Raw genomic sequence first — 27,904 nt, 5'->3', positions numbered from 1 at the left:
GCAGGCAGTTCCGAAAACAGCCTGATGAAGGCCCCCAGCGGCTGTTCTCGGAACTGCCTGCTCCCGGGGAGCGCATTTGTTTCAAACCGTCTCGCGGCACAGGTAAGGGTTTACCTGTGCATCGCCAGACTTGTGAGTCAAGATGGTAGCCCGCATGTGTTCGCTGACGAACACTGCAAACTGGTCATCACTGGTTGCCTACAGTTCTAAATTTGTAGGGACTTTCACTAATTTTCTGAAACATTCTCAGCAAATTCAGACTGCCGGGCCGAAAATAAGTGGGCTTTGTGTAAACCCCTCCCATAAGTGGGAATTCCCAGGTGGGTTTGGGGCTCACTTGCCCCAAATTTACCAACAGCAATCTTGGTAAGTATGTAAACCCTCATGACCAGAAATACTTATAGGGTGCACTCACCTCTCAGCACCATTGTACTGCATGTATTTAGTGAAATTACAATCCGATATTATCCAACAGTCCAGAACGGCCGACTGTAAATAAAAAATGGTGTTACGTAGCAGAGGTGGACTTGATTTGAGGTCATTGTCTGAGTGTCCCACCAACCTTCATTCTTTAACCCCTATACAGCGATTTGGACTTCGCTGCAGGGGATCCACCAGGTTCAGGTCAGCAGCAAAGCGTCAAATCTAAAGTCAGGGTGAGGTCAGTACACCGAAGAACAAACAAGACAAGTAGCACACCTTTGCAGGTAGCTAAAGCACAAAAGCCTAGTTCAGGCATCCCACCACGGGGGAAGGTGTCTTTAATAGGAAGGTTGGATGTGCATGCTCTTGTCCTTTAGGATAAAGAAAGAGAGTGCGGACCTGCACCCTGAAGCAGAGGAAACACAGATGGCCTAGAGCAGTGCTACTCCAGTGGCTGGCCTTACAGGAGAAAAGGGATGCCAGCAGGCCCGAACTGTGTATGCCACAGGGGGACTTTTTGATGATAAATCTAGCTAAAAATCTAGCTCCACCGACAAAACATCAGGCCACCCATTAGTAAATGCAAGCTGCCAAGTATGATGGCAGAAACCACCCTAAAAGTGGCATAAATAAGTTATAAATTTGTCGTGAATGCCTACTCCACCTGCAAAACAGGCAAATTCACTCCACTTTTTTGGCACAATGCTCTCAATACATTATTCCCTAGGTTTACGCCATCTATAGGGTTAGTAACTCTGCCCCACTGTGTTTTTATTTTTTTGCCTGTGGTCTTAATGGCTTTTAGATGATATTTTAGACAACACAAAAACCTTCTGGCCAGACAATAATTAAAATATTAGAATAAATCAGCATTTTGTAGAAATTCTTTATGCATTTGGAATGAGAAGATAGTTTTGTCTCCTAACTCCATGAAGAGATTTTTATTTTATTTTTTTATTTTTTATTTGTAAAAATTCACAAACATCTCTCTGGAGACAACCGATAAAAACCTGCTCACGAGCCGGAACAATTTGCTGACGAACTTGACATTCGCTGGTGCTCGACTTTGTGGAAATGTTCCAGCACCTGGTAGGAACGTGAGACACAGTATTCATAACCCGCTGCTGAATGGTGGCTGAGTCGGGATTCCTTAGGGCTGTCTCGAATTACACAGTTTTAATGCTGAGTAGCCTTTATGTCCTGATTACTTCCAGCTAACTGGCAGATTTCGGATATATTCACTGCATTGTCTTGCTTTTTTTGTTTGGGAAAGCTATTTGCTCTCAGTTTACTGCACAATCTGATATAAAATGAATTGATGGCTTGGAACTTCTGTGCTGATCATATTTTTTTCATCTCGGATTTCTCAGCGTTTGTGGGAATTTACCATTTCACTCCAGTTCTTGGGTTACATGCGTAAAAAATTCCTCCAACATATTCTGTTCAGCTGACCGCTATACAATAAATTGTAATAAAATATTACGTGTTCCAGCTCTTGTGGTTTATGTAAATGGACTTAAAATGTATCTTTTCTCACCGAAATATCATAAAATATTTTAATTTGTTATTTTTGCTGTCAAATATCTCAGACTTTTTGGCTGGAGAAAAAAAGAAACTAGCTTAAAGAAAACAGATTGTAAACATTTTTGGAGGCGTAGAATCCAGGAGGAACATAAGGACTTTATACATTCCTGGGCAATCTTTTGTGTTCTTACATTTCATCTTGTTCCAGTTGCTTTCCTGTGGTCTACTTGCCTTTAGTCTTTTATGAGTTTTCATACTGTTTGGAAATTCGTAGTCTACCCCTGCATAGCCAGACATGCTGTATGTTGTGTGTGTTTATTAAGTCCTTAAGGAATGGCCAGCCATGTAATACATGGACAGGTCTGGTCTGCCACAGCAAAAACTGTCTCTGTTCTAGCTAATGGAAGGTGTTCCTACATGGGCGTTCCCTTCTATGACAGTTATATACTCTAATAGGGCAAATAGAATAGGTTTATTGTATGATGGTCTCTAACCATCTTAATGACGGCCAGCCTTTTCTTTTCTGTCAATCTTATAGTTGGTGATTGTGTTCATCTTCATCCATCCTGCTCATAGTCATCCTCTTTCTCTCTATTCATATTGATTAATGTTCATATTCTTCCTCTCCATCCGTATTTTTCCATCCATCTCCATTCATTTAGTTCATGGGCATCCTCTTCCTTTCGATCCATCTTGTTGATGGTCACCCTCTTCATTTACATTCAGTTATATGATCTTACTCCTCCTCGCCATTCATCTAGTTCATAGTCATCCATTTGATCTCTGTACATGTTGTAGATGGACATCCTCTCTGTCTCCATTGATCTTGTTCATGGTCATCCTCTTTCTCTGCATCCATCTTGTTGATTATCATCCTATTTCTTTCTATCCATCTTGTCTATGGTCATCCCCTTAGGTCCTATCTATTTTGATGGTCATCCTGTTCATTTCCATCCAGCTATATGATGATCTTACTCCTCCTCTCTATTTATCTTGTTCATAGTTATCCCCTTTTGCTCCATGCATGTTGTAGATGGTCATCCTCTCTGTGTCTATTGATCTTGCTCATGGTCATCCTCTTTCTCTCCATTTTTTATCCATTTATCTTGTTGATGAACATCCTCTTCCTTTCCATCCATCCTGTAGATGGTCATCCTCTTTCTATCTATTATCATAGTCATCCTTTTCATTTCCATCCAGCTATATGATGATCCTAAAGTTCCTCTTCATCCGTCTTTTTTATAGTTATCCCCTTTTTCTGTGCATGTTGTAGATGTCCATCCTCTCAATCTCCACTGATCTTGTTCATGGTCATCCTCTTCCTTTCCATCCCTCCTGTAAATGGTCATCCCCTTACTTTCTATCTATTATCATAGTCATCCTTTTCATTTCCATCCAGCTATAAGATGATCTTACTGTTCCTCTTTATCCGTCTTTTTTATAGCTATCCCATTTTTTTCTGTGCATGTTGTAGATGGCCATCCTCTCAATCTCCACTGATCTTGTTCATGGTCATCCTCTTCCTTTCCATCCCTCCTGTAAATGGTCATCCCCTTACTTTCTATCTATTATCATAGTCATCCTTTTCATTTCCATCCAGCTATAAGATGATCTTACTGTTCCTCTTTATCCGTCTTTTTTATAGCTATCCCATTTTTTTCTGTGCATGTTGTAGATGGCCATCCTCTCAATCTCCACTGATCTTGTTCATGGCCATCCTCTTTCTCTACATTCATCGTCACCTCCATGCTTTTTGTTAAAGCCCATCCCCTTCCTTGCCATCTATATTGTTTATGGCCATTTTATTCCTCTTTTTGTTTTAACTTTTTTTCCAATAAACTCAGCCTTGTCAAAATCAGAATGATATCTAGAATAAGTCTGGTCACTCGTTCTTCAAGTGAAAGGTATGCCTTGACTTGTATGTCTTGCCGTCTTGAAAGTCTTCGCCAATGTCAGTGTGTGAAGGCATCAATACGGTTATTTGTTTTCCAGCTTTCACATCAATATAAATGTCAACGTTTTATGACAACTTGGGTTCATTCTTGTATTTTTAGGTCTCTAGGCAAAAAGTAACCTTAGTCAACAGAAATAAAAAAAAAAGAAATAACCATTCTCAGAAGCTCGGTGCTCTAACTGTGAAGATTGTTTCTTCTTCTTCTTTTTTTAATAACAGAGTTTACTGACTTAATGTGGTCCCTCCACAGAGCATTTCATTTTCCACTTGAAATTGTAAAGTGCAGTAGCTGAAAATATTTTAGCTGTCTGCATGTAGATTATTTTTTCACACTATCTGATATCTTGTTATCTTCTTCTTCGGGTCTCTTTTCACACACAACAGAACATTTAAGTACATTCATGTTTCCATGCCTCATGCTTGAAAGCTCTTAAGACTCCCAGTTTTGCTATAAACTCTCTGTTCTCCTCTCGTTGCGGCTTTTCTTTCTCCACTTGACCTAGATTCTATTTCGTTATTGAAACAGAGCTGCAGTGACAGTAAATGCTACATTGTACGTTTAAGGTTCTGGAAGTTTTTTTATCATTGTTAATGTCAATGGGACATAAAACACCTGTGGTAACCAGAACGCGTTCCTCGGCTGAGAAGACAAATTCAGACATGGGGGCTATTTTTGTATCATTTTCTTTTCTATAATGTTATGAATATGATCCTTATTCCTACAACTACTGTCAATTGGGAAGTTCACTATACATTTTCTTTGATACCGCATTATGGCATTTCTACTTCAAACTATGCCAGTACTATGAGAGATCTGGACTCGCAGAGCAGGGGTGGATTGGCCATAAACCTTACAGGGGAATTTCCTGGTGGGCCGATCCCCAGGGGGCTGCCTGAGTCCTCCTATTTGGGGATGTATTTTGTGCTGCTGGTGTATTTTGTGATGGACTGTGGTATTTGGCTCTCTTGGGTGGTATAATGTGCCACGGTATGGTATTGCTGGCCCTGCCTTCCATCAATTTGGACCCACTTTTAATATTTTTTCCAGGACCACTTTAAGTTCCTAGTCCACCCCTGTTGTGTAAGGACACACCAAAGAGAAAAACCGTGTAGCTACCATGGGGCCATTGGAGACAGGGATTCCATCCTTGGTGGATCTCATCCACCTTTGCTACAACATGGCCAGAACCTTTTTTTAATCCTACAGAGGAACCACAATATTAACAAGCAAAAGACACTGGCCATGTGCATTAGGCTACTTTCACATTCGCGTTTGGTGTGGATCCGTCATGGATCTGAACAAACGCATCCATTCAGATAATACAACCGCATGCATCCGTTCAGAACGGATCTGTTTGTATTATCTTTAACATAGCCAAAACGGATCCGTCTTGAACACCATTGAAAGTCAATAGAGGACGGATCCGTTTTCTATTGTGCCAGATTGTGTCAGTGAAAACGGATCCGTCCCCATTAACCAACATTGTGTGTCAGGACGGATCCGTTTGGCTCAGTTTCGTCAAGCGGACAGCAAAATGCTGCAAGAGGCATTTTGGTGTCCGCCTCCAGAGCGGAATGGAGACGGAACGGAGGCAAACTGATGCATTCTGAGCGGATCCTTTTCCATTCAGAATGCATTAGGGCAAAACTGATCTGTTTTGGACCGCTTGTGAGAGCCCTGAACGGATCTCAAAAACGGAAACCAAAACAGTGTGAAAGTAGCCTTTCCCGACCCCTCCATATACATGTTGCTTTGCTCAGTCAAGCATACATGCGTCCTGAATGAGGAGAGGCTAAAAAGCTGCTGCCAGACACTTCTGGTAGTGGCTTATCTTGCCGATAGATTGTGTAAGTGAAATCCAATTGTCTAATCCTTATATCTCCTGACATCTACTGTCAGAGAAAAGTTGGAAGGTCCCAGTACACATAAGTTAGTCATAGGGTTCATCTAAAATTTAGGGGGGAATTTATTGTTTACCCAATGCCTCTTTTTTTACGTAAAAAGGGCAGTTTTGTGACTTTTCAAATGCCATTGCATTTTTTTTTAATCACAACAGGCATTTTTAGGCCGACCTTGCCAGTTTTAGACAAGGAGGAATGTCAAGCGCAGGGTTTGGGGAGGGCCTGCATAGTCATTATTATTTATGCCAGAAACTGACCTAAATAATGACTGAAAAGTACACCAGCTATGATCTGGAGTAGATTTCAGGATGACACACGGACTGCCGGAGGAGGCATGTAATTTATGACGAGGCATGAGCCTTATCCTAAATTACAAGGCTCCTCCGGCAGGACAGACCCTATCAAGACCGATGCAGCATACACTGGTCTTGATAAATCAGGGCTAAAGACTATGTAAAAAAAAACATATGAAACACTTCTTGGATCCACCACCTCTGCTGTGGCCAAATTTGATCATTTTCTTTCCTTCAATTGAATGTGACTCAAATTGCCAATTAAGAAAATGTAGACTAGCACATTCATAGTCACAGGTGCATATCCATCATGCGAGCATGCAGAAAGCACAACATTTCACATACAAACAATAGAACTGAGAAATGGGGATAAAAATAGTATTATACCTACTATAAATGCAAAAATAGAAGCTCTTTGCGCACATTTTTGATCAAACGTGTGTCGGGCCCATTTACCAGACGTCAAGGTGGCTCCCGCAGATGGGTACCTAACACTAACAGAACTGCCTCTCTTGGACTTACCTAAGCCTACAATATTCAGGGTCAGGGCAGTGTAGGAACCAGCTACATACGTACTCTGCTCAGAAGCCTCAGGCAGATGGGCGTTGCTCCATCTAAAAGAGGCCGCTACCCTCAATATATACTTGTAATGCAAGGCACCAACCAAACAGACCAGTGAGGATGAAGTCAAAGGGGTTTATTAACAAAATAAACAAAGTCCAGGTAAACTTCTCTGGGCAAATATCAGGCAAAAAAAAAACGAAGGAAAGTCAGGAGTAGTCCCGATCCGTGCATAAGTCTCTGTGCAACTTGCCAGGTAAACGGATGCGTCACGGAAAGTCCTGGGTCCCACTGGAACGGACTGAGTCCCAGCAATCTTCAGTCAGTAGCTAGCAGTACTGACCTGCACCTGGATAAGAAAGGATAACAGTGGGCACTGACCGACCTGGAAGGCCACCTTTTATGTGCCTGCTAACAAATCCCAGGGCGCCAACTGTCCACTCCCCATAGGTCATGATCCTGCCCTACACCTGTGTACAAGGCTTTGGTTGGTCATTAGTCAATTAGACCAATGCCGGCCCCCTAATCTACTTTGAACTTGCGGCCAGGTGCTATTCCCTTCGTTGGTCGGCGAAGCGCATAAGAAGCGCGTGCACGCGACTGCGTATCCCCTTGCAAACCTGTTTTCGAACGTACGCGCGGATGCACGACAGGCTCAGTGCGCGAGCGTGTTGACATGGACACCAGAATGTAATCTGCAATAGGCACCGGAGACAAGTTTGGCCGCAGCGCACTGCCACTAGCCTGGGCTAAGCTGTCCCCGAAAGCCATGCGGTCTTCCCCTCCGGCGCACATGCGAACGCATCCCCGCGTCGGTTCGCAAAGCGGTCGGAGCTGGTGTATCAATGGAGACACGCGTAACCTGTCCCGCAGCTCCACGAGGACCCTTTTTGGTCACACCGGAGTGCAAGTTACAATACTACAAAACAAATTTAGACTAGCACAGATGGCAAATGGGCCTGACATATGTTTGATCAAAAATGTGCGCAAAGAGCTTCTATTTTTTCATTTATAGTAGCTATAATACCACTTTAATTTCGAATGATCCCCATTTCTCAGTTCTATTGTTTGTATGTGAAATGTTGTGCAGCCATACTGTCATTAGCTTTCTGTATATTTTGCATAATCATAAGTTATAATGAGCATTTTACGATGTAAAACATTTGAGATAATTGGAAACTTTATTTGGCCACAAGAACCTGCTCATTGGAAGTCTTTTTGATCCACTTGATGGTCGTGTTAGGCCTTCATTGTGATAACACAGTATATATATATATATATGTATATATAGTGATGAACGGCACAACTTTTGTGTGCTCGTCTAGGATTTTCATTAAATACTGGCATCTTGCATAAAGAAATAACAGCATGATGTTTGGCACCAGCCTCATCTGTAGCTAAGTAATGCACTTAGCATCATTACAAGTCTTAAATGCGCTCATTGAGGACTCTAATTGCATTTTAAATTGGTTTGTTTTTCAGTTGAATAGGCCGCAATGCATTGAGAGAGAAAGAGAGAAACAAAGTGGGAGTGAAAGCAGGGGGAAAACAACACAAAAAGACGTTCCTCTGTTAAAAAGTGTTCATTATGAGAACTTGCTCCTTTGGAGTTGTAAGGCCTCTCATTGTGTACATTGAGAACTGCGTTCCGGTGCGCTCATCATTTTCATGCAGATCGAAGTAGTAATTATGAAACTAAACAGGAGCCCTTAAGGTGGTCATAGACATTAGTCTCAAGTTGATCAAAATGGATAGCTTCAACCTAAACGAATGTTCTTCGGTTGAAATTTTACAACAAACAGTCGTTTTAGCCGACCAATGATGGACCATTATCATTTGAAAAGAGGCCGGCCGCGTTAAATATTTTCCTCCCATAGTTGAACAAAAGATCATTCATAAACAAAAGATCTTTCTTTGAAATAACATTCCCAGAAAGATCTTTCATCCATCTCCCGGTTTCATTGAACGTGTATGGGCAGTTTGAAGAACTGTAACGGTCAATATGGACTAAAATGTTCATGGCCATTAGAGTTGAGCGAACACCTGGATGTTCGGGTTCGAGAAGTTCGGCCGAACATCCCGGAAATGTTCGGGTTCGGGATCCGAACCCGATCCGAACTTCGTCCCGAACCCGAACCCCATTGAAGTCAATGGGGACCCGAACTTTTCGGCACTAAAAAGGCTGTAAAACAGCCAAGGAAAGAGCTAAAGGGCTGCAAAAGGCAGCAACATGTAGGTAAATCCCCTGCAAACAAATGTGGATAGGGAAATGAATTAAAATAAAAATTAAATAAATAAAAATTAACCAAAATCAATTGGAGAGAGGTCCCATAGCAGAGAATCTGGCTTCACATCACCCACCACTGTAACAGTCCATTGGCATATATTTAGGCCCAGCACCCAGGCAGAGGAGAGAGGTCCCGTAACAGAGAATCTGTCTTCATGTCAGCAGAGAATCAGTCTGCATGTCATAGCAGAGAATCAGGCTTCACGTCAGCCACCACTGCAACAGTCCATTGGCATATATTTAGGCCCAGCACACACCCAGGCAGAGGAGGGAGGTCCCGTAACAGAGAATCTGGCTTCATGTCAGCAGAGAATCAGTCTGCATGTCATAGCAGAGAATGAGGCTTCACGTCAGCCACCACTGCAACAGTCCATTGGCATATATTTAGGCCCAGCACCCAGGCAGAGGAGGGAGGTCCCGTAACAGAGAATCTGGCTTCATGTCAGCAGAGAATCAGTCTGCATGTCATAGCAGAGAATGAGGCTTCACGTCAGCCACCACTGCAACAGTCCATTGGCATATATTTAGGCCCAGCACACACACAGGCAGAGGAGAGAGGTCCCGTAACAGAGAATCTGGCTTCATGTCAGCAGAGAATTAGTCTGCATGTCATAGCAGAGAATGAGGCTTCACGTCAGCCACCACTGCAACAGTCCATTGGCATATATTTAGGCCCAGCACCCAGGCAGAGGAGGGAGGTCCCGTAACAGAGAATCTGGCTTCATGTCAGCAGAGAATCAGTCTGCATGTCATAGCAGAGAATGAGGCTTCACGTCAGCCACCACTGCAACAGTCCATTGGCATATATTTAGGCCCAGCACCCAGGCAGAGGAGGGAGGTCCCGTAACAGAGAATCTGGCTTCATGTCAGCAGAGAATCAGTCTGCATGTCATAGCAGAGAATGAGGCTTCACGTCAGCCACCACTGCAACAGTCCATTGGCATATATTTAGGCCCAGCACACACACAGGCAGAGGAGAGAGGTCCCGTAACAGAGAATCTGGCTTCATGTCAGCAGAGAATCAGTCTGCATGTCATAGCAGAGAATGAGGCTTCACGTCAGCCACCACTGCAACAGTCCATTGGCATATATTTAGGCCCAGCACCCAGGCAGAGGAGGGAGGTCCCGTAACAGAGAATCTGTCTTCATGTCAGCAGAGAATCAGTCTGCATGTCATAGCAGAGAATGAGGCTTCACGTCAGCCACCACTGCAACAGTCCATTGGCATATATTTAGGCCCAGCACACACACAGGCAGAGGAGAGAGGTCCCGTAACAGACAATCTGGCTTCATGTCAGCAGAGAATCATTCTGCATGTCATAGCAGAGAATGAGGCTTCACGTCACCCAACATTGGAACAGTCCATTGGCATATATTTAGGCCCCGGCACCCAGACACAGGAGAGGTTCATTCAACTTTGGGTAGCCTCGCAATATAATGGTAAAATGAAAATAAAAATAGGATTGAATGAGGAAGTGCCCTGGAGTCCAATAATATATGGTTAAGGGGAGGTAGTTAATGTCTAATCTGGATAAGGGACGGACAGATCCTGTGGGATCCATGCCTGGTTCATTTTTATGAACGTCAGCTTGTCCACATTGGCTGTAGACAGGCGGCTGCGTTTGTCTGTAATGACGCCCCCTGCTGGCCGCCGGGCAGGCCAGCACCTCCAAGGCATAAAAGGCTAGCTCTGGCCACGTGGACAATTTAGAGACCCAGAAGTTGAATGGGGCCGAACCATCAGTCAGTACGTGGAGGGGTGTGCACACGTACTGTTCCACCATGTTAGTGAAATGTTGCCTCCTGCTAACACGTTGCGTATCAGGTGGTGGTGCAGTTAGCTGTGGCGTGTTGACAAAAGTTTTCCACATCTCTGCCATGCTAACCCTGCCCTCAAAGGAGCTGGCATTGACACAGCTGCCTTGGCGACCTCTTGCTCCTCCTCTGCCTTGGCCTTGGGCTTCCACTTGTTCCCCTGTGACATTTGGGAATGCTCTCAGTAGCGCGTCTACCAACGTGCGCTTGTACTCGCGCATCTTCCTATCACGCTCCAGTGCAGGAAGTAAGGTGGGCACATTGTCTTTGTAGCGTGGATCCAGCAGGGTGGCAACCCAGTAGTCCGCACAGGTTAAAATGTGGGCAACTCTGCTGTCGTTGCGCAGGCACTGCAGCATGTAGTCGCTTATGTGTGCCAGGCTGCCCAGGGGTAAGGACAAGCTGTCCTCTGTGGGAGGCGTATCGTCATCGTCCTGCCTTTCCCCCCAGCCACGCACCAGTGATGGACCCGAGCTGCGTTGGGTGCCACCCCGCTGTGACCATGCTTCATCCTCATCCTCCTCCACCTCCTCCTCATCCTCGTCCTCCTCGTCCTCCAGTAGTGGGCCCTGTCTGGCCACATTTGTACCTGGCCTCTGCTGTTGCCAAAAACCTCCCTCTGAGTCACTTCGAAGAGACTGGCCTGAAAGTGCTAAAAATTACCCCTCTTCCTCCTCCTCCTCCTCCTCCTCCTGGGCCACCTCCTCTTCCATCATCGCCCTAAGTGTTTTCTCAAGGAGACATAGAAGTGGTATTGTAACGCTGATAACGGCGTCATCGCCACTGGCCATGTTGGTGGAGTACTCGAAACAGCGCAACAGGGCACACAGGTCTCGCATGGAGGCCCAGTCATTGGTGGTGAAGTGGTGCTGTTCTGTAGTGCGACTGACCCGTGCGTGCTGCAGCTGAAACTCCACTATGGCCTGCTGCTGCTCGCACAGTCTGTCCAGCATGTGCAAGGTGGAGTTCCACCTGGTGGGGACGTCGCATATGAGGCGGTGAGCGGGATGGCCGAAGTTACGCTGTAGCGCAGACAGGCGAGCAGCAGCAGGATGTGAATGCCGGAAGCGCGAACAGACGGCCCGCACTTTATGCAGCAGCTCGGGGTAGTTGTGAATGAACTTCTGCACCACCAAATTCAGCACATGCGCCAAGCAAGGGATGTGCGTCAAATTGGCTAGTCCCAGAGCTGCAACGAGATTTCGCCCATTATCGCACACCACCAGGCCGGGCTTGAGGCTCACCGGCAGCAACCACTCGTCGGTCTGTTGTTCAATACCCCGCCACAACTCCTGTGCGGTGTGGGGCCTGTCCCCCAAACATATGAGTTTCAGAATGGCCTGCTGACGTTTACCCCGGGCTGTGCTGAAGTTGGTGGTGAAGGTGTGTGGCTGACTGGATGAGCAGGTGGAAGAAGAGGAGGAGGAAGCCGAGAAGGAGGAGGTGGCAACAGGAGGCAAAGAATGTTGCCCTGCGATCCTTGGCGGCGGAAGGACGTGCGCCAAACAGCTCTCCGCCTGGGGCCCAGCTGCCACTACATTTACCCAGTGTGCAGTTAGGGAGATATAGCGTCCCTGGCCGTGCTTACTGGTCCACGTATCTGTGGTTAGGTGGACCTTGCCACAGATGGCGTTGCGCAGTGCACACTTGATTTTATCGGATACTTGGTTGTGCAGGGAAGGCACGGCTCTCTTGGAGAAGTAGTGGCGGCTGGGAACAACATACTGTGGGACAGCAAGCGACATGAGCTGTTTGAAGCTGTCTGTGTCCACCAGCCTAAATGACAGCATTTCATAGGCCAGTAGTTTAGAAATGCTGGCATTCAGAGCCAGGGATCGAGGGTGGCTAGGTGGGAATTTACGCTTTCTCTCAAATGTTTGTGAGATGGAGAGCTGAACGCTGCCGTGTGACATGGTTGAGACGCTTGGTGACGGAGGTGGTGGTGGTGGTGTTGGTGGTACATCCCCTGTTTGCTGGGCGGCAGGTGCCAACGTTCCTCCAGAGGCGGAGGAAGAGGCCGAGGCGGCAGCAGCAGAAGAGGCCGAGGCGGCAGCAGCAGAAGAGGTAGCAGGGGGAGCCTGAGTGACTTCCTTGGTTTTAAGGTGTTTACTCCACTGCAGTTCATGCTTTGCATGCAGGTGCCTGGTCATGCAGGTTGTGCTCAGGTTCAGAACGTTAATGCCTCGCTTAAGGCTCTGATGGCACAGCGTGCAAACCACTCGGGTCTTGTCGTCAGCACATTGTTTGAAGAAGTGCCATGCCAGGGAACTCCTTGAAGCTGCCTTTGGGGTGCTCGGTCCCAGATGGCGGCGGGCAGTAGCAGGCGGAGTCTCTTGGCGGCGGGTGTTCTGCTTTTGCCCACTGCTCCCTCTTTTGCTACGCTGTTGGCTCGGTCTCACCACTGCCTCTTCCTCCGAACTGTGAAAGTCAGTGGCACGACCTTCATTCCATGTGGGGTCTAGGACCTCATCATCCCCTGCATCGTCTTCCACCCAGTCTTGATCCCTGACCTCCTGTTCAGTCTGCACACTGCAGAAAGACGCAGCAGTTGGCACCTGTGTTTCGTCATCATCAGAGACATGCTGAGGTGGTATTCCCATGTCCTCATCATCAGGAAACATAAGTGGTTGTGCGTCAGTGCATTCTATGTCTTTCACCGCTGGGGAAGGGCTAGGTGGATGCCCTTGGGAAACCCTGCCAGCGGAGTCTTCAAACAGCATAAGAGACTGCTGCATAACTTGAGGCTGAGACAGTTTCCCTGGTATGCATGGGGGTGATGTGACAGACTGATGGGGTTGGTTTTCAGGCGCCATCTGTGCGCTTTCTGCAGAAGACTGGGTGGGAGATAATGTGAACGTGCTGGATCCACTGTCGGCCACCCAATTGACTAATGCCTGTACCTGCTCAGGCCTTACCATCCTTAGAACGGCATTGGGCCCCACCATATATCGCTGTAAATTCTGGCGGCTACTGGGACCTGAGGTAGTTGGTACACTAGGACGTGTGGATGTGGCAGAACGGCCACGTCCTCTCCCAGCACCAGAGGATCCACTAACACCACCACGACCATGTCCGCGTCCCTTACTAGATGTTTTCCTCATTGTTATCGTTCACCACAACAACAAAAATATTATTTGGCCCAATGTATTGTATTCAAATTCAGCTGGATATAAATTTGAGGCCTAGTATTTAGGCGCTGGGTGACAGGTATGGGTTTAGTGACAGAATTAGACTTGGAAATGCACAGTAGCGGGTGTCTGAAGTTATTCTGAATGACCCTATGTGCACCTTCAATATGATCTACCCTTTTAGGGCTAGATTTCAAATAGCTCTGATACAGCAGAAACCACTAAATTTTTAAATTGCTAAATTGGGAATTGTATTTCAACCCAGAACAAAAAATGTGCTTTGACGGACACTAAATAACTTTCCCAGCCACAACAGGACAGCGGTAACGAGAGATTTAGCGGGATATCAATTTGAGGCCTAGTATTTAGGCGCTGGGTGACAGGTATGGGTTTAGTGACAGAATTAGACTTGGAAATGCACAGTAGCGGGTGTGTGAAGTTATTCTGAATGACCCTATGTGCACCTTCAATATGATCTACCCTTTTAGGGATAGATTTCAAATAGCTCTGATATAGCAGAAACCACTAAATTATGAAATTGCTAAATTGGGAATTGTATTTCAACCCAGAACAAAAAATGTGCTTTGACGGACACTAAATAACTTTCCCAGCCACAACAGGACAGCGGTAACGAGAGATTTAGCGGGATATAAATTTGAGGCCTAGTATTTAGGCGCTGGGTGACCGGTATGGATTTAGCGACAGAATTAGACTTGGAAATGCACAGTAGCGTGTGTGTGAAGTTATTCTGAATGACCCTATGTGCACCTTGAATATTATATACCCTTTTAGGGATAGATTTCAAATAGCTCTGATATAGCAGGAACCACTAAATTATGAAATTGCTAAATTGGGAATTGTACTTCAACCCAGAACAAAAAATGTGCTTTGACGGACACTAAATAACTTTCCCAGCCACAACAGGACAGCGGTAACGAGAGATTTAGCGGGATATAAATTTGAGGCCTAGTATTTAGGCGCTGGGTGACCGGTATGGATTTAGCGACAGAATTAGACTTGGAAATGCACAGTAGCGTGTGTGTGAAGTTATTCTGAATGACCCTATGTGCACCTTGAATATTATATACCCTTTTAGGGATAGATTTCAAATAGCTCTGATATAGCAGAAACCACTAAATTATGAAATTGCTAAATTGGGAATTGTACTTCAACCCAGAACAAAAAATGTGCTTTGACGGACACTAAATAACTGTCCCAGCCACAACAGGACAGCGGTAACGAGAGATTTAGCTTGACGAACCACACTACTGAGGGTTAAATGCACTTGGTGACGGGCGCAGCTTGCCCCTGATGTAGTATATGGCCAAAAAATAAACAGACTATTGCTGGTTAAATGCACTTGGTGTGACAGCTTCACCCTGATGTAGGCTTTAGCCAAAAAACAACCACACCATTGAGGGTTAAATGCACTTGGTGACGGGCGCAGCTTGCCCCTGATTTAGTATATGGCCAAAAAATGAACAGACTATTGCTGGTTAAATGCACTTGGTGTGATAGCTTGACCAACCACACTACTGAGGGTTAAATGCACTTGGTGACGGGCGCAGCTTGCCCCTGATGTAGTATATGGCCAAAAAATGAACAGACTATTGCTGGTTAAATGCACTTGGTGACGGGCGCAGCTTGCCCCTGATTTAGTATATGGCCAAAAAATGAACAGACTATTGCTGGTTAAATGCACTTGGTGTGATAGCTTGACCAACCACACTACTGAGGGTTAAATGCACTTGGTGACGGGCGCAGCTTGCCCCTGATGTAGTATATGGCCAAAAAATGAACAGACTATTGCTGGTTAAATGCACTTGGTGACAGGCGCAGCTTGCCCCTGATTTAGTATATGGCCAAAAAATGAACAGACTATTGCTGGTTAAATGCACTTGGTGACAGGCGCAGCTTGCCCCTGATTTAGTATATGGCCAAAAAATGAACAGACTATTGCTGGTTAAATGCACTTGGTGTCACAGCTTGACCAACCACACTACTGAGGGTTAAATGCACTTGGTGACGGGCGCAGCTTGCCCCTGATGTAGTATATGGCCAAAAAATAAACAGACTATTGCTGGTTAAATGCACTTGGTGTGACAGCTTCACCCTGATGTAGGCTTTAGCCAAAAAACAACCACACCATTGAGGGTTAAATGCACTTGGTGACAGGCGCAGCTTGCCCCTGATTTAGTATATGGCCAAAAAATGAACAGACTATTGCTGGTTAAATGCACTTGGTGTGACAGCTTCACCCTGATGTAGGCTTTAGCCAAAAAACAACCACACCATTGAGGGTTAAATGCACTTGGTCGCAGCTTGGATGCACTTGGTCGCAGCACCGCACAAGACACAAAATGGCCGCCGATCACCCCAGAAAAAAGTGACTGACAAACGGTCTGGGCAGCCTAAAAACAGTGAGTGAGCAATTGAATTTCAGCAGCTCAATGATGCACAGCTGCAGATCGATCGATTAATCAAGTGAAGTCCTTTGGAGGAGTTAATCTGCCTAATCTCGCCCTACTGTCGCATCCGCAACCTCTCCCTACGCTAATCAGAGCAGAGTGACGGGCGGCGCTATGTGACTCCAGCTTAAATAGAGGCTGGGTCACATGGTGCTCTGGCCAATCACAGCCATGCCAATAGTAGGCATGGCTGTGACGGCCTCTTGGGGCAAGTAGTATGACGCTTGTTGATTGGCTGCTTTGCAGCCTTTCAAAAAGCGCCAAGAAAGCGTCACAAAAGCGCCAAGAAAGCGACGAACACCGAACCCGAACCCGGACTTTTACGAAAATGTCCGGGTTCGGGTCCGTGTCACGGACACCCCAAAATTCGGTACGAACCTGAACTATACAGTTCGAGTTCGCTCATCCCTAATGGCCATGTCTTCACCATATGTTTGTCCACCTGCTGTTCAACCATCGACTAACTTCTGTCTAATGTGTATAGCCATCTTTAGACCTGAATAATCCTTACGGAATGTATCTCCTATCATACCATACAGTAGATCACATCAGTGGAGTCCATGAGCTCTCACCTCTTGTGGTCTCTAGTTAAAAGCAACTTTGCTATTCTGTAGAGAATCTAAACTTATTTGGCATTTCTTGGAATGTCCTACAGCACCGTCTGAGCAAGCCACCATTAATTTAAATGGTCCTTTGTCCAGAGAGTTGCGTGAAAAATTTCCTTTGATGGAAATCTCTTGAAAGCACACTTACCCTGGGTTCACACCTGAGCGTTTTACAGCGCGTTCAAACGCGCTGTAAAACGCTCAAGACATGAAATCCAATGCTTCCCTACGGGAATGGTTAACACCTGGGCGTTTTACAGCGCGTACGAACGCGCTGTAAAACGCCCGACGCTCAAACAAGTACTTGAGCTTCTTTGGGGCGTTTTGACGCGCGTTTGTGGCCATAGGACACTGCAGTCAATGACACAAACGCGCGTCAAACGCGCGTTCACTATTACAAAAACGCGCGTCAGAAACGCGCGTCAAAAACGCGCGTTTGACGCGCGTTTGGGAAACGCTCAGGTGTGAACCCAGGGTTACACAACCACTCAAATGTTTAGCAGACAATAGTCTGCTGTCTACCATAGTCAACAGCTGTTCACATATAATTTCAAAATGATCCTAGTGTGAAATAATCAAGATCGGCCAGTTCAGCCTATGTCTATCTTATTTATATGGGCAGCTTACAAGTCTTATGTGGTCCTTTTGTACTTTGCCTAATGAAGAATGGTGTCTATCACCTCCAAAGTTTGAATGAAAGGTTCATCGCACTTAGAGGCGGGTTCTATCCCGTTGGTGAACCTCAGCTTTCTAGTGCTGGCCTCACCCCTCTACACATTAGTCTTAAGTTGATCAAAATGGATAACTTTAACCTAAACTAATGTTCTTCGGTTGAAATTTTACAACAGTCATTTTAGGCAACCAATTGCAGACCATTATCGTTCAACACCATAACAGTTTTTTTCCATTCAGCTATGTTAATTGTTTTAGTACCTTTTTTGGTGATGCATGGGGCTTTTGTTATTTTGTTTTGTTGTTTTTTTCATACCCAGGGAAAAAAAAAAAAAAAAAAAGGATTTTCTGTTTTTGTCTTTATATTTTTTTATTTAGTATTTTAAAAAACAAGAAATCAAGCAATAACTTAAAGTTGTCAGAATATCACAAAGCATCAAGTATCAATAAAAAATTGAAACATGCAAATTAAAACAATAAAGTGTGCAAAAATTTGATCAATGGAGGTTTTATGTCCATACAAGTTAAGACGCACATAATTATGCAGAACTCGCCAACGAATACAACAATTAGAAAAGTCACTGGGCTAGGAATAGGGGAATGGGTACTAGAGAGTAAAAGAGAGAAGTAGGAAAGATAAAGAAAAAACGCTTCATAGAGCCCATAAGGGCTCTGACTTCAGCCGAGTCCTAAAAACAAATCCAGTAGTGCCTAGATTTAAAGAGGTTGTCTCATCTCAGACATTGGGAGTATATCTCTAGGACCCGCACCTATCTTTAGAACTGAGCCCGCTAAGTGAAGGAGGGCGCACTGCGCATGTGCAGCTGCCCTCCATTCATTCCCATGGGAGCGACAAAAATAGCCGTGTGCTGGCTCACCTATTTCCATCAGCCCCATAGAAGTGAATGGAGCGGTGGCCGCGCTTGCGCAGTGCACTTCCCGTTCATTTCAATGGTACTTCCAAAAATAGCCAAACTCGCTGCTCAGCTTTTTTTAGGGCTCCCACAGAAATGCAGGGAGAGTGGTCGCGCATGCGCATTGTGCCCTCCTTCACTTTGTGGGCTCCTCTAACACCCGCATCTATTAGACATTGTGGTCATATCCTAGTGATATACCCCCAATTTAAGGACAAGGACGAGACAGAGGGGATATGATAGAAACTTTTTAATACATAAAGGGAATCAACAAGGTAAAAGAGGAGAGAATATTTAAAAGAAGAAAAACTGCTACAAGAGGACATAGTTTTAAATTAGAGGGGCAAAGGTTTAAAAGTAATATCAGGAAGTATTCCTTTACTGAGAGAGTAGTGGATGCATGGAATAGCCTTCCTGCAGAAGTGGTAGCTGCAAATACAGTGGAGGAGTTTAAGCATGCATGGGATAGGCAAAAGGCCATCCTTCATATAAGATAGGGCCAGGGGCTATCCATAGTATTTAGTATATTGGGCAGAATAGATGGGCCAAATGGTTCTTATCTGCCGACACATTCTATGTTTCTATGTAGCATGAGTACCTTTGAGTAAGAGCCTTCGTGCTCATAATCTCCTGCATCTTGCTAAACCACAAAGAAATAGATGAAGGAGAAGTCTACAAGGAAACTTCTCATATCCTTGTTAACCAGATGGCGCACCACCGAACCCTGATATGTAGACAGGGGGATGTCACTGAGAGGTAACAAAAAGAAAATGGACAACCTAGATTACACATGATCTCTGTACTGTAAACTTGGAAGAACTATGTCATACCTCTGACCAGAAGCTAGCCAACACAGGCCAATCCCCCCAAAAAATATGGAAAATCATCCTAGCAGCTCATGCAGATGCCCAAACCCCAGCAATCACTTGATCGCTAGCGTCGGTGCAGGAAGCGGCATTGTCGCAGTGCTCACTGGGCGCTGTGTATACAGTGAGGGAATAACAGGGACAGTAAAATAAACATCCCTGCCTTCTCTACGGGGAGCTCTCCGCTCCTGCAGCTGCAAACTCTGCAAGGACATTTAGGAACGTCCTTGCAGAGATAAGTGTGGAACGTCCGAATGTTTATAGTCAACAGGTGGTCCTGAAGTGGTTAAAAAGCTCATATGGTGGAAAACTTTTTGACAAGTTTATCAGAGGAGCTTATTTTTGAGATTCTCATAAGACCTCTGTTGTATATTAGTTTCAATGAGTTTGGTCTGTTGCCGATGGAATTAAATAATAGTAATAAACACCTCCTTGTTCAGTTAGAAATATTGCTACATTTCATCTTTTCCAGTCCACTGAGATCTGATGTTGAAGATCACTATATTACAGAACTATTTCACAATATTAAAAGCGCCACATGGGTCCACCATTATATGTTGTGTTAGATGGTAGCTCTGCTAAATTATTTCACTGGTTGTATTGAGCGACATTGTGTTTTAGACTTTGAAGTTAACTGGCAATAACACAATAAACTCACATTACGGGGAGAAGAAAAGTGAGAACTTTTTTAATGACTTATATAATGGGAGACAGAATAGTCTTTATATGAGGTCTGACCTAAGGGGACTTTAATTATATTTGCTTTACTCACTTATATAATGCTGACATATACAATTTTTGCTGTCCCCAATGGGGCTCACAATCTAATTTCTCTATCAGTGTGTCTTTGGAGTGTTGGAGGAAAACTGAGTATCTGGAGGAAGCCACTCAAACACAGGGAGAACATACAACTCCATACAGATGTTGTCCTTGGTCGGATTTGAACCTAGGACTTCAGAGGTGCAAAGTACCAGGGCTAACCACTTTTTGTCGTATATCTGTTGCAGATTACGGCACAAAGGTTATTTGTGCTGCAATCTGCGACTTTTCCCCCCTTACGCCAGGTCTAAAAAAGGTGGCGTGGGTGGGGAAAGGGGCGGGTCGGTAGGCCCGTCTCATTTATAATTTTCTAGACCTGTTTTAGGAGGCTGGCGTAGATTTAGACAGGCGGTGGATGCACTTGAAGTCATGGACTTGATCAAGCACACCGTTGTAAGTGAACGAGTCAGAAAATGTTGGGGAAACCCCTATTGCACAAGGTTACACCAATTTACTTGAATTTGATCAATCTTAGTTAAAAATGTAATCTCGGTTAGTTGTGATTTTTTTATGTTATGATATTTCCTTTTGTTTTTCTTACACATTTTATCCTTTTGTTTCCATATTAGGAGGAAGAAAAATGATGGAATAGCTGCAAACATGGCTATCTTGAGAGGTGTATGGACAACACCCTCCAGTGTCATCACCCTACTATTTTTAAATTTACTCTTTAAATTATGTAATGGTCTCCAAGGAACCTCACCTCAGATCTTCCAGTTTACACATTCAACGTACAATGCCACAGTATACGAAAATTCTGCTGCTCGGACTTATCTCAACAGTCAAACCAAAATTGGCATCAAGCTGGCCAATCTTTCTTGGGACATCAAATACAGGATAATGTCTGGAGATGAAGAAGGCTTTTTTAAAGCTGAAGAAGTCGTCATTGGAGATTTTTGTTTTTTACGAATACGAACAAAAGGAGGAAATTCTGCCATTTTGAATAGAGAAATTCAAGACAGCTATTTATTATCAATAAAGGCGTCAGTGAGAGGGGAGGACTTCGAGGCCTGGACAAAAGTCAACGTACAAGTCTTAGATATGAATGATTTACGTCCCTTGTTCTCCCCAACCACATACTCTGTTACTATAGCAGAAAGCACTCCTATAAGGACGAGTATAGCACAGGTTACTGCCACCGATGCCGATATTGGATCCAATGGGGAATTTTATTACTATTTTAAGAATAAGGTAGAACTTTTCTCTGTCCATCCTACAAGTGGAGTTGTATCACTAAGTGGGCGGCTAAACTATGACGAAAAAAATAGATATGACCTGGAAGTTTTAGCTGTAGACCGCGGCATGAAATTATATGGGAACAATGGTGTAAGTAGTACCGCCAAACTTTTTGTTCACATTGAACGTATAAATGAACACGCTCCTACAATCACCGTGGTCACTCACATTCCATCCATGTTGGACATGGACCCTTTGTATGCCATTGTTACTGCTGATGACAATGATGAAGGCGCCAATGGAGACATTGAATCAGTTGCTGTTGTCTCGGGAGATGAGCCGCAACCGTTTTCATTGGTGAAGGAGGGAAAATGGATGAACGAGTATAAAATCAAACAAAAAAGTCCTATTGATTGGGACAACTTTCCATACGGTGTAAATCTGACACTTCAAGCTAAAGACAAGGGGTCTCCCCAAAAGTCTTCAGAATTCAAATACGTGCACATTGCCAGCCCTGAAAAAGAAAAGGTGAAAGCTGAATTTGAGAAAGATGTTTATGATGTTACAGTTAGTGAATTCTCTCCTCCTGGTGCTGTGGTAACAGCGGTGAAGGTGCAGCCTTCATCAGCATCTGTGGAATACAAAATTTCCGAAAGCGAAGATTCAGAGTATTTTCGGATCAACTCAAGGACAGGACTGATCACCACATCACGTAATTTAAACATGGCCGGGAAAGATACTTATGAAATAGAAGTAATGCACAAAACCAATGATATTAATGCAAAGGTCATCATAAAACTGGAAGATGCCAATGATAACACCCCAGAGTTCCAACAAACCTCATACGAGGCATTTGTCAATGAAACAGTGCCTGTCGGAACTAGTGTTTTAACGGTTTTAGCATCTGATAAGGACAAAGGCGAAAATGGCTATATTACTTACAGCATTGCCAGCTTAAATTCCCTGCCTTTTGTCATCAATCAGTTTACAGGAACTATCAGCACTTCTGATGTTCTTGATTTCGAGTCATCACCTGAAAATTACAGATTTATTGTAAGAGCCTCCGATTGGGGGTCTCCATACCGCCATGAGAGTGAAGTTAATGTAACCATTCATATAGGAAACATAAATGATAACAAGCCTTTATTTGAAAAAGTAGCTTGCCAAGGAGTCATCTCTTTTGATTTTCCAACTGGTGGACACATCACTGCTGTTTCTGCCATTGATATCGATGAGCTAGAGCTTGTTAAGTATAAGATAATGTCAGGGAATGAACTAGGTTTCTTCTACTTGAACCCAGATTCCGGGGTCTTACAACTTAAGAAATCATTCATCAGTTCTGGACTCAGAAACAGTAACTTTGCCCTTAAGATCACTGCCACAGATGGTGAAAACTTTGCCGACCCTATGTACGTGAACATAACCATAGTCCATGGTAAGGTCCCATCTAAATATTTTGACTGTAAAGAAACAAGGGTTGCCCAGAAGTTAGCAGAAAAACTTCTCAAAAAGTCCAAAGCTAATTCCAAATTAAACTATGAGGACAGTCTGTTCGATTTCTATTCAATAAATAGGCAGCCACCTCAATTTGACAAGTCTTTTCCTTCAGATGTGTCAGTGAAGGAAGACCTTCCCGTGGGTTCCTCAATACTAAAAATCAAAGCCACTGACCCTGATTCTGGGTTTAATGGAAAGGTACTTTACACAATCACAGATGGTAATATTGATAGCTGCTTTACCATTGATTTGGAATCTGGTCAAATCAGTGTGCTAATGCCCATGGATCGAGAGACTTCGGATAAGTATCTTCTTAATATCACCACATATGATTTAGGCAAACCTCAAAGATCATCCTGGCGATTGTTGACTATCCACGTCAATGATGCAAATGACAACAGACCCATTTTCCTTCAAGAAAGCTATTCAGCTAATATTCTAGAGAGCACAAGCATAGGGACAGAGTTAATTCAGGTGGAAGCTCGAGACAAGGATATCGGACCAAATGGTGAAATATTTTATTCCATTTTAACTGACACCAAAAAATTTGCAATCAACAGCTCCACTGGAATAGTGTATGTAGCTGATCATCTGGACAGAGAACTCATGTCTAACTACACATTGAAAATTGAAGCAAGGGACAAAGCGGAAAATGGTCAACAGCTTTTTTCAGTTGTCACCCTAAAGGTGTATTTGGATGACGTTAATGATTGTGCTCCAGTTTTTGTACCATTCAGCTATACTGCCAAAGTACTGGAAGATCTGCCAGTGGGTACTGTCATATCTTGGCTTGAAACCCAAGACCCAGACCTTGGTCTTGGTGGCCAAGTACGGTATTCCTTAGTGAACGACTACAATGGCAGGTTTGAAATTGATAAAACAAGTGGAGCTATTCGCTTGAACAAGGAATTAGACTATGAAAAGCAACAGTTCTACAATCTAACTGTACGCGCTAAGGATAAGGGTCGTCCTGTTTCTCTTTCATCGGTTTCATTTGTGGAAGTGGAAGTGGTAGACGTCAATGAAAACCTACATACTCCATATTTTTCGGATTTTGCTATAACTGGATCTATCAAAGAGAATTCACGCATTGGAACTAGTGTGTTGCAAGTGTTGGCGAAAGATGAAGATACTGGTCGAGATGGTGAAATACAGTACTCTATAAGGGATGGCAGTGGTCTCGGAAGATTCACTATTGATGAAGAAACTGGTAAGTGACAAAAAGTTTATCAGTGCTATGTGGTTGATTACTGTACAATTACCATACAGACATAAACATTATTTAACCTGTCCAGATTCTTACTTTGTCTATAATATATTTTGTTTATAGTACTATAATATTACATGTTCGGTTAAAGGGGTTGTCCTGTTTCAGGAGGAACTGGACAGCACATGCGATCCACCTGCAGCAAAGGATAGAACGTTACTTACCCAACAGATCTTGTTCTGTCAATCCAGTTCTTTTGGCAAGGCTCTGTTTACCTGGCTGCTGCAGTGATGTCATGTCAATGACCTTTGCAGCCACTGCGGCTAATCACTGCCCTCTTGGGTGCACTGCTGAGGCCACTGATTGGCTGCAGTGGTCACATGTTAATGTGATGGCACTGCTGCAGCCAGGTAAACAGAGGCCTGCCGGGAGATGGTTTGGGATGTTTTTTCAGTCAATATGCTTTTGTTAATCTGTACTAGGAGACTATAGGGGACTAATCTCTGTTTTCGTGAGATAGATATTGTGTGGATTTTCTAAAGATTCACGTCTTTTTGGAATTATTTAGATATGTTAAGTTGTTTGGCATTCTAAAAACAAGTGGATGGAAAAGTGGGTGTCATTAGCCATACACACTGATGTCAGCCCGATTTATCAACTGTGACTTTTTTACAAAGTTGCAAAAATTTACACAATTTTACTCCAGTAAAAGGGTGGCATTCAAAGTGGAGTAATGTTTCAAGACAAAAGTGTTAATCTGGGGCTACCTTCACATCTCCGATGTGTACTCCAGTTGACTGTTCTGGCAGAGGAACAGACTACAGCCAGACACCACTGGATCCCTATTCATTATAATGGGATCCAGCGGGTTTTCTGTGCAAATGTCGGTTTTCTGCCAAACAAATACCGCTGCATGCCGGATCCCTGTTGGATCCCATTATAGTCAAAGGGGATCTATCGGTGTCCGGCTATACTGGAAACAATGCACTCCACTAGTCTGTTCCTTTGCTGGAACAGACTACCGGAGCACACATCGGAAGTGTAAATGTAGCCTTAAAGGGCTTCTGTCACCCCACTAAACTTTCTTTTTTTTTTGTGTTTACTTATAATCCCTACACTGCGATTTATGCCTACATAATCTAATTAATCATTTTGGTTCAGTAGATTGTGTTAAAAACGTGCTTTTAAAATATGCAAATTACCTTGCTACCAGCAAGTAGGGTGGCTACTTGCTGGTAGCAGCCGCCCCCTCCGCATGTTGATTGACAGGGCCAGTGAACGGGATCGTCCTCTGGCTTGCCCTATCTTCTATCAAGATCTCGCGCCTGCGTCGTAATGGTATTCAGTCGGCGCAGGCGCACTGAGAGGCGGCCGCTCCATTCTCAATGCGCCTGCGCCGATGACGTCACATCTACACCTGGCGCAGGCGCTTCGAAGATGGAGCGGCCGAGCGAGCGTCCGCCTCTCAGTGCACCTGCGCCGATTGAAGACAGGTACGGCGCAGGCGCGAGATTTTGAATGCAAACAGGGCCAGCAGAGAACGATCCCGTTCCCTGGCCCTGTCAATCAACATGAGGAGGGGGCGTCTTTAGGATCGGAGGATGCGGCTGCTACCAGCAAGTAACCGCCCTACTTGCTGGTAGCAAGGTAATTTGCATATTTTAAAAGCACGTTTTTAACACAATCTACTGAACCAAAATGATTAATTAGATTATGTATGCATAAATCGCAGTATAGGGATTATAAGTAAACACAAAAAAAAACAACAGTTTAGTGGGGTGACAGAAGCCCTTTAACGATGCACCAAACGATGAAGCCTTAACTATGCACCAAATTTATCAAACGTTGTTTGATAAATTTGATGCAAATTATAGAAAAACAAACTCCTTCTAAACTGACTTCAAAAATACCCCTCATTGCCTTTCACATGGATGTGAACCATTACCAAATAATATGTAACCCCAATAAATCCTAAATGTTATCGTGATCACAATTATCTCGTACTCATTGTTAGAAAATTGGTTAATAAATCGCTGACATCTAAAAAAAATATTAATAATCATCAAAAAAGAAATCACCTCTCACTGGTTCATTTGTGCCGGGCCAAAAAAACTTCAGCTGAGTCAGCCGAGTAATTTGGACTCCAGCCTGTTGAGATATGTGTAAAAGCCATTCGGCAATATGATCTCTGATACTTAAAGTCATTAGCGGATTGCTATTGGCCTGGTGGCAGCTAAAACACCTCTGAATAATTAATCTTCTGTCTAGTTACAGGGAGACTTGCGGATTGAATTACCTTACACTGACAGGCCTGTTTATTTACCGTTTGTTTAGTTCGCGCTCATTATGAAGTGGCCATCGATTTTAGGTTAAAGGTTTGCCGCAAATCCAGATGTGTCATGGGTTATTAGCTAAGGCAATTAATGACGGCTGGCGGCACCCAGGCCATAAGTCTTGATTATTATTATTTTTTCCCTTAAAGTTGCATCCTGTGTTTAATGGAGTTATACATCTTAATAAATCAATAGAGTTGTACGATGGGTCACTGACCGCTTTGTATGCGGGTCGGCACAAGTCATTTATATAATGTTCTACTGGTCCCATTATAAATGTATCCATGTCACACTTCTACCAGAACAGATATCCCATATTTTGCCCATCTTTTACATTAGTATAGGAGTAAAATGTTTTTCATCATCATCAACATCATCATCATTGCTGTTATTGATGCCAAGGATGTACATCGAGGAGAGAAACCCTATATCAAAGATCATAATGGGGCCACAACCTGATACTGATGGTGACAAGATGCATTGCATTAGGAGGTGCGGAGATAGCATTCACACCCAAGCCTTGGTCTCTGAGGAGTCTCCTTTGCCACATTGATGACTCCAGTATTATAAATGGTACCAGTCTAGAAGTGTCTTGGGTTATTATAAGAGAGTGATGAAAGCAATAAGAAAAACCAAAAAGAAAGAAAACATATCAAAGTATGGAAATAATTTTACAGCACACAAAAGGCTAAGGGAACGTTCTGAATTACTGTAAGGCTAATTTCACACTATTGTTCAGAGATCCGACCGGAACAGCCTTGCCAGACGCTGCCTGAATGCTGAATGGAGACCGGTGAAGATGCGGCCGCAACCAGACAATAGAGATGTCCTGCGAACAGTTCCCGGCGAATATCGCATGTTCGCGTTCGCCGCGGCGGGCGAACATATGCGATGTTCGGTCCGCCTCCTATACGTCATCATTGGGCAAACTTGGACCCTGTACCTCCCAGTCAGCAGACACATTCCAGCCAATCAGCAGCAGACCCTCCCTCCCAGACCCTCCCACCTCCTGTACAGCATCCATCTTAGATTAATTCTGAAGCTGCAGTTTCACAAAGTTGTAATCGCAATGCGATTAATACAGGTTATATTAATCGCATTGCGATTACAACTTAGAGCTGGTTTCCTAATGGTTGTATTGATAGAATATAACGAAGATTGAGAATATAGTGCTATATTCGTTCTAGCAATACAACCATTAGGAACTCAGATCTAAGTTGTAATCGCAATGCGAATAACGCAGGTTATATTAATCGCAATGCGATTTCAACAGAATTTCTGCTGACTTCCGTGCTCATGGAGCGTCCCCATCACCATGGGAACGACTCCATGCTAGAATGTACTGTCGGATTTGAGAAAGTTGAAATCGCAATGCAATTAATTCAAGTTCTATAAATCACATTGCGATTTCAACTTACCACACTCTGCGTCAACTACGTAATTTTCCATGGGAGTTTTGC

General features: G+C 44.0%; 1 protein-coding gene across 3 annotated transcripts in view; it reads left to right on the top strand.

Moving 5' to 3' along the window:
* FAT3 (FAT atypical cadherin 3) overlaps positions 1 to 27,904 on the top strand; it is a 444,217-nt gene that overhangs the window by 24,489 nt on the left and 391,824 nt on the right. For all 3 annotated transcript variants that reach the window (XM_044286543.1, XM_044286542.1, XM_044286541.1), the window contains exon 2: positions 20,801 to 24,114. In XM_044286543.1, the coding sequence (XP_044142478.1) occupies positions 20,801 to 24,114 (3,314 nt within the window). The remainder of the gene's footprint in view (positions 1 to 20,800; positions 24,115 to 27,904) is intronic.

Source organism: Bufo gargarizans, chromosome 3 (assembly GCF_014858855.1).
Source record: "Bufo gargarizans isolate SCDJY-AF-19 chromosome 3, ASM1485885v1, whole genome shotgun sequence".
In the NCBI taxonomy this organism is placed as follows: Eukaryota; Metazoa; Chordata; class Amphibia; order Anura; family Bufonidae; genus Bufo; species Bufo gargarizans.
The sequence above is the reverse complement of the archived record's forward strand: the minus strand, read 5'-3'. Positions and strand labels throughout refer to the sequence as shown.